Source organism: Hypanus sabinus, unplaced genomic scaffold (assembly GCF_030144855.1).
Source record: "Hypanus sabinus isolate sHypSab1 unplaced genomic scaffold, sHypSab1.hap1 scaffold_333, whole genome shotgun sequence".
Lineage (NCBI taxonomy): Eukaryota > Metazoa > Chordata > Chondrichthyes > Myliobatiformes > Dasyatidae > Hypanus > Hypanus sabinus.
This window is the reverse complement of record NW_026781238.1, coordinates 97537-109667: the sequence shown is the minus strand read 5'-3', so window position 1 is coordinate 109667 and position 12131 is coordinate 97537. Positions and strand designations below refer to the sequence as shown.

Genomic DNA, 12131 nt, shown 5'->3' with positions numbered 1-12131 from the left:
ACTGGAGGAAGCGGGATGGGGAAGAGAGATCCCACAGGATGAAGGGAGATCAGAAAGACAGATGCCACAGGAAGAGAGGAATGGGAGCAGAGCCGCAAATGAAGGAAGGGGGATGGTGAAGAAAGAGCCCACAGGAGGAGGTCGGATGAACGAGCGAACCAAAAGCAGGACTGGGGATGTAGAAGTGAGATCCCACAAGAGTGAGGGACAGGAACATTGGACCCACAGGAGGATAGGGGAGGGGGTAAAGAGATACCAGAGGAGGAAGGGGGTGTTGAAGATAAATACCACATGAGAAAGGGGATAGGGAAGAGCGATCTCATAGAAGGGCGATGGGGAAGAGAGATCCCACAGGAGGAAGGGAGATGGGGAAGAGAGATCCCACAGTAGGAAGGGGGATGGGGAAGAGAGATCCCACAGGAGGAAGGGGGATGGGGAAGAGAGATCCAACAGGAGGAAGGGTGATGTGGAAGAGAGATCCCACAGGAGGAAGGGTGATGTAGAAGAGAGATCCCACAGGAGGAAGGGAGATCGGGAAGGGAAATCCAACAGCAGGAAGGTGATGGGGAAGGGAGATCCAACAGCAGGAAGTTGATGGGGAAGAAAGCCCAGAGGTGGAAGTGGAATGTGGAAGAGTGGTCCAACAGAAGGAAGAGGATGGGAAAGAGAGAACACATAGGAAGAAAGCTGGTAGGGAAGATAAATCCGAGTCATTACAAAGCAGGAAGGGGGATGGGGAAAAGAGTTCCCACAGGAAGAAAGGGAGTGGGGAAGATAAATCCTACAGGAGGAAGGAACAGGGGAAGAGAGATCTGATAGGAAGAGGGGGACGTGTAAGAGAGATCATAGAGGAGGATGGCGGATGAGTAGGAGAGGTACCTCAAGAGGAATGGGGACGGGGAACAGGAGGAAGTGGGATGGTAAGAGAGATCCCACAGGAGAAGGGGGATGGAGAAGAGAAATCCTATCTGTGTCAGGGGCTTGGGAAAGAGAGCCCAGAGGAGGAAGTTGGATGGAGAAGAGAGGTCCAACAGAAGGATGAGGATTGGAAAGAGAGAACCCATAGGTATAAAACTGGTGGGGAAGATAAATCCCACCGAAGGAAGGGTATGGGGAAGTGGGATCTCACAGGATGAAGTGCGATTGGGTAAAGAGATGCCAGAGCAGGAAAGTGGATGAGAAGAGATATTGAATAGCAGGAAGGTAATGGGCAGGAGAGATGCCACAAGGAGGATGTGGAAGAGAGATCCCACAGGATGAAGTGGGATCGTGAAGAGAGATCCCGTAGGAGGATGTGGGATGAGTAGGAGAGATACCTCATGAGTAATGGGGATGAGAAAGAGAGATCCCACAGGAGTAAGTGGGTTGGGGAAGAGAGATCCCACAGGAGGAAGGGGGTTGGGGAATAGAGATCCCACAGAAGTAAGGGGGTTGGGAAAGATATATCCCTATGAAGAAAGATGGTGGGGAGGACATATCCCACAGATGGAAGGAGAATGGGGAAGAGAGATCCGACAGGAGAATGTGGGATGGGGAAAGAGAGATACATGTGGAGGGTCAAGACAGAGCCCACAGGAAGAGGGGGCATTATGATGACCCACAGGAGGAAGGGGGATGGGGAAGAGAGATCCCACAGGAGGAAGGGAGATGGGGATGTGATATCCCACAGGAGGAAGTGGGATGGGGAAGAGGGATCCCACAGGAGGAAGGGAGATGAGGAAGGGATATCCCACAGGAGGAAGGGGGATGGGGAAGAGGGAACCCACAGGAGGCAGGGGGGTGGGGAAGAGATCCCACAGGAGGAAGGGGGATGAGGAAGAGATCCCACAGGAGGAAGGGTGATGGGGAAGAGAGATCCGACAGGAAGCATGTGGATGAGTAGGAAAGATCCCACGGGAGGTGTGGGATGGGAACATAGGACCCACAGGAGGAAGGGAGATGGGGGAGAGAGATCCCAGAGGAGGAAGGGGGATGTGGAAGTGAAATCCCACAGAAGGAAGTGGAATGGGGAATAGAGATCCCATAGGATGTTGGGGCATGGGAAAGATAGCTGAGACAGGAGGAAGTGGGTGGGGAAGCGAGATCATACAGGAGGTTGGGGGATGAGTAGGAGAGATCCCATAGGAGGATGGGGAAAATAAAAGTCACGGGAGGAAGTGGGATGGGTAAGTGTGATCCCACCCGACGTAGGGGTTTGGGAAGAGAGATTCCGCAGAAGGAAGGGGGATGGGGAAGAGAGATCCCACAGGAGGATGGGGAATGGGGAAGAGAGATGTACAGGAGAAAGGGAAATGGGGAAGCAAGATCCCATAGGAAGTGGAGCGATGGGAACAGAGACCCCACGGTGGTCAGGTGGATGGGGAAGAGAGATCCCACAGTAGGAAATGGGATAGGGAAGTGAGTTCTCCCAGGAAGAAGGGGGTGGGAAGTTGAAATCCCACAGATGGAAGTGGTATCGGAACAGAGGCCCCAGAGGGTGGAAGGGGATGCGGAAGAGAGATCCGACAGGAGTATTGGGGGTGGAGAAGAGAGATTCCACTGTAGGAATTGGGATGGGGAAAAGAGATTCAACAGGAGGAAGGGAGCTGGTGATGAGAGATCCGACAGGAGGAAGGTGTATAGAGAACAGAGCGCCCACAGGAGGAAGGGGGATGGAGAAGGGAGATCCCACAGCAGGAAAGGGGTTGGGAATGAGAAATCACACAGGAGGAAGGAATGGGGAAGGGAGATCCCAAAGAAGGAAGGGGAATGGGGAAGTGTGATCCCACAGTATGAAGCGGGATGGGGATGAGAGTTCCCACAGGAGGAAGGGGGATGCTGAGGAGAGATCCAACAGTTGGATGGAAGGCGGAGTGGGAACAGAGAGCCCAGAGGATGAAAGGGGGTTGGGAAAGCGAGATCTCACAGGAGGATTGCTACCCATGCCACGTGCTAGTGAGGCTAGAAATAGGAAGATAATGCAGCTAAATACGTGGCTGAGGGGATGGTGCATGAGGGAGTGTTTCATGTTTCTGGATAATTGGGCTTTCTTCCAGTGGAGGTGGGACCAGTTCGAACTGGACAGTTTGCACCTGAACTGGATGGGATTAACATCCTTGCCAGTAGGTTAGCAAGTTCTGCTCCGGGGGATTTAAACTAGATTGCAGGGGGAGGGGAACCAGAGTGTTAGAGCAGATAGTGACGTGGAGGAGGATAAGAGTCATGCGAGGACTGCTTATATAGACAGATATCAAAGGTTTGTAAGTGATAGAAATGTTCTATCTCCATACGAGGAGTATTGTAGGTAAGGCAGATGAGTTTAGGGCGTGGATTGGCACGATGATATCGACATTATTGCTATTAGTAAGACTTGGTTTGCAGGAGGGTCAGGACTGGCAGCTTCATGTTCCGGGTTTCCATTGTTTCAGATGTGATAGGGGTAGGGATGAAACGGGGAGGAGTGGCATTACCAGTCAGGGAGAATATCACAGCTGTGTGCAGACGGGAGAGCCCAGAGGGTTCGTCTACAGAGGCCATATGGGTGGAGCTGAGGAACCGGAAAGATGTGAGCACACTAATAGGGTTGTATAATAGACCGCCAAATAGTCAGAGAGAATTGGAGGAGCAAATCTGTAGAGAGGTAGCACACCAATGTAAGAAACAGGAAGTTGTAATCATAGGGGATTTTAACTTTCCACATATTGACGGGGACTCCTATTCTGAGAAACGGTTAGATGGCGTGGAGTTTGTCAAATGTGTTCAGGAAAGCTTTCTAAATCAATATATTGAGGTATCAACGAGAGAGGGTGCAATACCTGATCTCCTATTAAGGAACCAGACAGGTCAGGCGACAGAAGTATGTGCAGGTGAACATTTTGGGTCCAGTGACCATAATGTCATTAGTTTCAAGATATTTATTGATAAGGATAGGACTGGTCCACCTGTTAAGGTTCTAAACTGGAGAAGGGCCAATTTTGTGGAAATGAGAGAGGATCTGGGAAGAGTGGATTGGGATAAGTTGTTTTCTGGCAATGATGTGTTCAGTAAGTGGAACGACATCAAGTGTGATATTTTGAGAGTGCAGAGTTTGCATGTTCCTGCCAGGATTAAAGGCAAAGTGAACAGGCACAGGGAACCTTGGTTTTCAAGGGATATTGGCGATCTAGTTAAGTAGTTGTTTAGCAGGTATAGGCAACAAGGAACAAATGAGGTACTTAAAGAGTATAGAAATCAGGAAGGCAAAAAGAAGACATGAGGTTGCTTTGGCAGATAATGTGAAGGTAAACCCGACGGGTTTCTACAAGTATATTAAGAGTAAAAGGATAGTAAAGGACAAAATTGGTCCCCTAGAAGATCAGAGTGGTCGTCTTTGTGTGGAGCCTCACGAGATGGGGGAGATCTTAAACAGGTCTTTTGCGTCAGTGTTTACTCAGGAAACTGGCATAGCGGATATGGAATTAAGGGAAACAAACAGTAGTGTCATGGAACATATAGAGATTAAAGAAGAGAAGCTGCTTGCTGTCTTACCGTGAATAAAGGTAGATAAATCCCCAGGGCCTGACATGATATTTCCTCTGACCTTCAGAGAGACTAGTGTAGAAATTGCAGGGGCCCTGGCAGAAATATTTAAAATGCTCTCAGCCACGGGTGCGGTGCCGGAGGATTGGAGGGTAGCTCAGGTTGTTCCGTTGTTTGAAAAAGGCTCCAAAAGTACGCCAGGTAATTACAGGCCAGTGAGCCTGACATCAGTAGTAGGTAAATTATCGGAAGGTGTTCTGAGAGATCAGATATACAAGGATTTGGACAGCCAAGGGCTGATAAAAGATAATCAGCATGGCTTTGTATCTGGTAGATCATGTTTAATGAATCCTGTAGTATTTTTCGAGGAGGTTACAAAGAATGCATGTGAAGGAAAGGCTGTGGATGTTGTCTACATTGACTTTAGTAAGGCCGTTGACAAAGTCCCACATGAGAGGTTAGTTCTAAAGTTCCAGACACTAGGTATCCATGGAGAGGTTGTAAACTGGATTCGAATTGGCTGTGTGGGAGAAGACAGAGAGTGGTAGTGGATGATTGTTTCACAGACTGGTGGCGTGTCTCAGGGATCTGTGCTGGGACCATTGTTGTTTGTTGTCTATATCAATGATCTAGATGATAATGTGATAAATTGGATCAGCAGGTTTGTTGATGACACTAAGATAGAGGCGTTGTGGAAAGCGAGGAAGGCTTTTAAAGCTTGCAGAGGGATCTGGACCAACTGGAAGAATGGACCAGAAAATGGCAGATGGTGTTTAATGCAGACAAGTGTGAGGTGTTCCATTTTGGAAGGACAAATCAAGTTATGACATGCACAGTAAACAGTAGGGCACTGAAGAGTGCGGAGGAACAAAGGGATCTGGGAGTTCAGATACATGTCCCTCAAAGTGGCATCACAGGTAGACAGGGTTGTAAAGAATGCTTTTGGCATCCGGGCATTCATAAATCAAAGTACTGAGTATAGGAGTTGGAATATTATGGTGAGGTTGTATGAGACGTTGGTGAGGTCAAATTTGGAGTATTGTGTGCAGTTCTGATCACCTAACTAGGAAGGATATCAGTAAGTTTGAAAAAGTGCAGAGAAGATTTACTAGGATGTTGCCAGATCTTCAGGAGTTGAGTTACAAGGAAAGGTTGAACAGGATAGGACTTTATTCCTTCGAGCATAGAAGAATGAGGGGAGATTGGATAGAGGTTTACAAAATTATGAGGATATAGACAGGGTAAATGCGAATAGGCTCTTTTCACATAGATTAGGAGAGATAAATATGAGAAGACGTGGCTTCAGCGTGAAAGGGGAAAGGTTTAGGGGGAGCATTAGGAGGAACTTCTTCACTCAGAGGATGGTGAGAGTGTGGAACGAGCTGCCATCTGATGTGGAAAATGTGGACTCACTCTTAAACTTTAAGAATAAATTGGATAGATACATGGATGGGAGAGGACTGGGGTGTTATGGACTGGGAGCAGGTCAATGGGACTAGCGGAATAAGGTTTTGGTACAGTCTCGAAGGACCGAATGGCTTGTTTTCTGTGCTGTAGTGTTCTATGATTTTAAGGATCTATGGGGAGAAGAGTTCCCACAGGTGAAAGGGGAATGGGGATGGGGAAGAGAGATCCCAAAGGAGTAAGGGGATGGGGAAGCGAGATCCCACAGGAGGAAGGGGAATGGGGAAGAGAAATCCCACAGGAGGAAGGGGGATGGGGACGAGAGAACCCATAGGACAATGGGGCATGCCAAAGAGAGATCCGACAGGAAGAAGTCAATGGGGGAGAGAGATCCCACAGGAGGAAAGGGTATGGGGAAGAGAATTCCAACAGCAGGAAGGGATAGGGATCCATAGAAGGAAGGAGGGTGGGGAAGAGCAATCTCATAGGTGAAAGGGAGATGGGGAAGAGAAATCCCACAGGATGAAAGGGAGATGGGGAAGATAGATCTTACAGGAGGAAGAGGGATGGGGAGGAGAGATCAAACAAGAAGAAGGGGGTTGGGGAAGAGAGATCTCACAGGAAGGGGGGGGGGGGTGGTGTGGAAAAGATATCCCACAGGAGGATGAGGAATAACTGAGAGTCCATAGGAGGAATGGGGATGGGGAAGAGAGATCCCAAAGGATGAAGGGGATGGGTATGTGATATCCCACAGGCGGCATGGGAGTGTGGAAGTGAGATCCCACAGCTGGATGAGGCACACAGGAGGAAGCGGGTAATAGAGAGAGATTAAACAGGATGAAGTGGGAAGGGGTTGAGAGATTGGCCAGGAGGAGGAGAGATGTGGAAGAGAGTTTGCACAGGAGGATGTGGGATTGGGAAGAGAAATCTCACAGGAGGAAGTGGGTTGGGGAAGAGAAATTGCACAGGGCAATGGGGCATGCCAAAGAGAGATCCGCCAGGAGGAAGTCGATGGGGGAGAGAGATCCCACAGGAGGATAGGATATGGGGAAGAGATTTCCAACAGCAGGAAGGGGATGGGAAGAGCGATCTCATAGGTAAAAGGGAGATGAGGAAGAGAGATCTCACAGGAGGAAGGGGGATGGGGAGGAGAGATCCCACAGGAGGAAGGATGATGGGAAAAAGAGAGCCCATAGGAGGAAGAGGGATCGGGAGGAGAGATCTCACAAGAGGAAGGGGGATGGGGAGGAGAGATCCCACAGGAAGGGGTGGGGGCTTTTTGTGGAAAAGACGTCCCACAGGAGGATGAGGAAAGGGTAATAGAGAGCCCACAGGAGGAATGGGGATGGGGGTGAGATTCCAAAGAATGGAAGGGGGATTGGGATGAGAGGTCCCACAGGGTGATTCCAAGGGTAAACGATAATCCTAAAAGACGACAGGAGGCAGAAATATTTTGTACGAGTGTGTTGGGTCTGAACAGAGGCCCAGAGGCGATGCGCCCTCGCTCTTTGCGTATCTGGAAGTGAGCAAATTCACACACGGGGAAGGTCAGCGGAGGACAATCTCACAATGGTATTTCTTTCCTTCTCACTGGGAGAGTCTGCTGACGGTCTCTCGTCCCTCACCGGGAAGGGGGTGTGGATCTCTGACCCACCTGCTGCAGTCAGTGTCTGTCTGGGTGTCAGTCACAGTGAGAAGGAACATTGTTAATGGACGTGTCACAGGCAGCGAGAAACACGGCCATTCCCGTGATTTACTACCATTAAACCAATGGCCGTTGTTCACTGATCTGATGAAGTCTCCAACATCCCTTCACAAGGAACCACAGAACCCTCCCGTCCTTGGGGAATTACTGACTGATCCCCTGGGCATTTGTCACAATTCTTCACAATCTGATTTACTACAAATTTACCAATATTCCTTTACATTGATACAATACAATGAGACAGTTTCACAGTTCAGAGTGAGAGATAAATCAAGTTACCTCAACTCCTGGCACTTGAGCAGCCCGGGTCCCAGCCGCTGGATTCCTTCACACTGAATGCGGCAGTCGTGCAGGTCGAGGTGTTTTATTGTATCACAGAGTCCGATGACATGAGACAGGACCGCGCAGTCAATCGGGGTCAGTGTCATTCCACTGAGTGAAAGTGTTTCCACTGATCCCAGTGCGGCCTGAGCCAGTCCACGATTCTGAGACTCAAACAGGTAGTGCAATGTGTTCAGGAGGCTCCTTTTACCAGCTTCACTCCATGTGTTTCCACTCTGGCGTTTAACCTCCTCCTTCACCCAGTCAATCACCCGGCAGGTCGTTTGTTGAGGAAATGGACCCAGAACCTCCTCCAGGCCCCGAGCTGTCATTGGGTTGGAGAGACCAGCAACAAAACGGAGAAATACCTCAAACCGCCCATCCCTCATGCAGTGGGCTTCAGTGAGGAGTTTCATGATATCTCTGCCATCTGGGATCAGGAATTGTGCAACTGCAGCTACAAACTCTTGGATGGTGAGGTGTGGGAATGTGTACACCACGCTCCAGGCAGAATCCTCTCTCTCCAAAAGCTCCATCAGGAACCCGGACAGGAACTGGGAAGGCTGCAGCTTGTACTTGATCAAATCTCCATCTGTAAACACAATCTTCTTCCCGGACACTCCTCTGAAGGCCATCTGACCAACCCTGAGTAACACATCACGGGGTCTCTCAATCTCACGGCCGTGGTTTTTCAGGATGTTGTAAATATAGTAGCAATATAGTTGAGTGATGGTCTTGGGAACTCGCTGCAGGTCCCTGACTCTTTGTGTGAAAAAGGGGCCCAGTGCCAGAGCGAGGATCCAGCAGTAGGAGGGGTTATAGCTCATGGTGTACAGGATCTCGTTCTCCTTCACGTGTTTGAAAACAGCTTCCGCCACCGTCTGATCTTCAAAATGTCTGATGAAATATTCATTCCGTTCCTCACCAGAAAATCCCAGGATTTCAGCTTTGGTACTGATCTCAGCCTTTTCCAATAAATGTAACGCAGTGGGGCGGGTGGTGACCAGCACTGAACACCCTGGGAGCAGCTTGTGCTGGATTAAACTGTACACAATGTCAGACACCTTGCACTTGAAATCTGGATCTGTGCATGTTGACTGAGGTTCTGTATTTCTCTGACTGTCAGCAAAATCAATTCCATGTTTGAATTCATCCAAACCATCGAATATGAACAGCAATCCCTCTGGGTTCTTCCAGACCTCTTTCAGAATATTCCCAAAGTAAGGATACTGATCCAGAATCAGTTCCTTCAGGTTTATTCTGCAGTTAATGGAGTTTAAATCGCGGAATTTGAAACTGAAGACAAACTGGAACTGTTGGTATATTTTCCCCGTGGCCCAGTCGTAAACAATCTTTTGTACCATTGTTGTTTTCCCGATCCCTGGGCCTCCAGCCACTGCTGCCGAACTCCCAGATTTGGATTTACTCCGGGAAAAGCTGCTCTGGAACAACTGATCAGTCCGGATTTTTTTCAGCTCTCTGCGGAGATGTTTCTCTCTCCACTCCTCGTGGTCTCTGCCTCTTGCCCGCAGCTCATGTTCCACCAGTCTCCGATCTCGAACAGTAGAAATGACCGTGAGCTCAGCGTATCGATCAACCAGCTGGAAAACCTTCACCTTCTCCGTCATCAGGATCGTGTTCACTCTCAATGTTTCAGTTTGTGCCCGCAGAGTCTCCTTGTGTTTCTGTTGAACATCTTCCATGGGAACAGACAGTGGACAAACTGTTAGATGCCTCAACTCAGAACTCAGTATTCAAGCACACAAGAGTTAGCTCAAAGCTATTGTATTAATTGGATTTGTCCATGGATGTTCGTACAGTAAAGTAAATTAAATTAACAGACCGCTGACTGGACGGAGAGGCCTGTTCCAGATAAACACCAGATCATCACATTTCCACATTAACTGTGCTGTGAAGGTGAGTATTTCCCTGGTAGTTTACTGACCCCCAACTGTCCCGTACTGGACAACATCTCACTACTGCCACAGATATCATTGCTCCTGAGGAAGTATCTTTTAATCCCTTGTGTTGATGTGGCGTATGGAGATAGAGAAGTGGGCATTCTGTCAAAGGAACAGGTCGGGGAATCACAGCTCACCCTCCCGTCTCACCGTCACTGAATCAAAATACAAAGAAGCAGCTTTGCTGATCAGAACATGCACTGTGGGTGGGTGGGTGGGGTGCGTGGGATCTCAAAGTGTGTTCAAAACCTGTCGGGTGTGTGGGGTTATGCACTGTGTCCGGCCTCTGCCAGGGATGTATGGGGAGGGCACAGTGTGTCAGGAACCTATCAGGTGTGTGGGGTCTAACAGTGTGTCAGGACACTGTCAAGGGCGTATGGGGTCTTACAGTGTGTCAGGACACTGTCAGAAATGTGCGGAGTCTTGTAGTGCGTCAGGAACCTGTTTAGGAGTGTGGGGTCTCACATCCTGTCAGGACCGTGCCAGGTGTGTGTGGGGTCTCAGTGTTTCAGGAGCCTGTCAGGCGTTTGTGGTGTCTCACAGTGTGTCAGGATCCGGCCAGGAGTCTATGGGGTCTGACGGTTTTTCAATTGATAATAGACAATAGGTGCAGGTGTAGGCAATTCAGCCTTTGGAGCCATCACTGCCATTCAATGTGATCATGAATGATCATCCACAATCAGAACCCCGTTCCTGCCTTCTCCCCATACCCCTTGAATCCGCAATCTTTAAGAGCTCTATCAAACTCTTTCTTGAAAGCATCCAGAGAATTGGTCTCCACTGCCTTCTGAAGCAGAGCATTCCATAGATCCACAACTCTCTGGGTGAAAACGTTTTTCCTGAACTCCGTTCTAAATGGCCTACCCCTTATTGTTAGCTGTGGCCTCTTGTTCTGGTCTCGGGAACATGTTTCCTGTCTCTAGCATGTCCAATCCCTTAAAAATCTTATATATTTCAATCAGATCCCCTCGAATCCATCTAAATTCCAGTGTATCAGGACCCTATCAGGTGGGTGTGGGATCTCGTGGTGTATCAAGAACCGGTCAGGGTTATGTGGTGTCTCACACTGTGTCGGGACCCTTGCAGTGGTGTGCGGGGTCTCAAAGTGTGTCGGACCAATGTCAGGGGTGTGTGGGGTCTTACAGTGTTTGAAGACACTGTCAGGGGCGTATGGGGTCTCACAGATTGTCAGCGCCCTGCTGGGTATCTATGGGGTCTCACTGTGTGTCAAGACCCTGCCTGGGTTGTTTGTGGTCTCATTGTGTTTCAGGACCCTGCCAAAGTTGTGCTGGGTCAAACAGTGTGTTAGGACTCTGCCACGGGTTTGTGGTGTCTCACATTGTGTCAGGACCCTGTCAAGAATGTGTGGGGTCCTGTAGTGTGTCAGGAACGTGTTTAGGAGTGTGAGTCATCTCGGCGTGTGTCAGTATCACGTTAGGAGTGTGGGGTCTCACATCCTGTCAGGACCGTGCCAGGTGTGTGTGGGGTCTCAGTGTTTCAGGAGCCTGTCAGGGGTGTGTGGGGAGTCACAGGATGTCAGGACCCTGCCAGGAGTCTGTGGTTTCTCAGAGTCTCGGGACCCTAGCCGTGGTGTGTGGGGTCTCACAGTGTGTCAGAATCCTGTCAGGGTCGTGTGGGGACTCACAGTGTGTTAGGACCCTGTCAGGGGTGTGTGGGGTCTCACAGTGTGTCAGGACCCTGTCAGGGATGTGTGGGGTCTCACAGTGTGTCAGGACCCTGTCAGGGGTGTGTGGGGTCTCACAGTGTGTTAGGACCCTGTCAGGGGTGTGTGGGGTCTAACAGTGTGTCAGGACCCTGTCAGGGGTGTGTGGGGTCTCACAGTGTGTCAGGATCCTGTCAGGTGTGTGTGGGGTCTCACAGTGTGTCAGGACCCTGTCAGTGGTGTGTGGGGTCTCACAGTGTGTTAGGACCCTGTCAGGGGTGTGTGGGGTCTCACAGTGTGTCAGGACCCTGTCAGGGGCGTATGGGGTTTCACAGATTGTCAGCGCCCTGCTGGGCATCTGTGGGGTCTCACTGTGTGTCAAGACCCTGCCTGGGTTGTGTGGGGTCTCACGGTTTGTCAATTGATAATAGACAATAGGTACAGGTATAGGCAATTCAGCCTTTTGAGCCAGCACCGCCATTCAATGTGATCATGGCTGGTCAGCCACAATCAGTACCCTGTTCCTGCCTTCTCCCCATATCTCTTGACCCCGCAATCTTTAAGAGCTCTATCTAACTCT

The 12131-nt window shown here is 49.7% G+C and overlaps 1 protein-coding gene across 1 annotated transcript in view; it reads right to left on the bottom strand.

Moving 5' to 3' along the window:
• Positions 1-12131, bottom strand: part of LOC132388476 (NACHT, LRR and PYD domains-containing protein 3-like) — a 72018-nt gene that overhangs the window by 27423 nt on the left and 32464 nt on the right. The window contains exon 7 of the mRNA XM_059960814.1: positions 7886-9623. Coding sequence (XP_059816797.1) covers positions 7886-9623 — 1738 coding nt within the window. The remainder of the gene's footprint in view (positions 1-7885; positions 9624-12131) is intronic.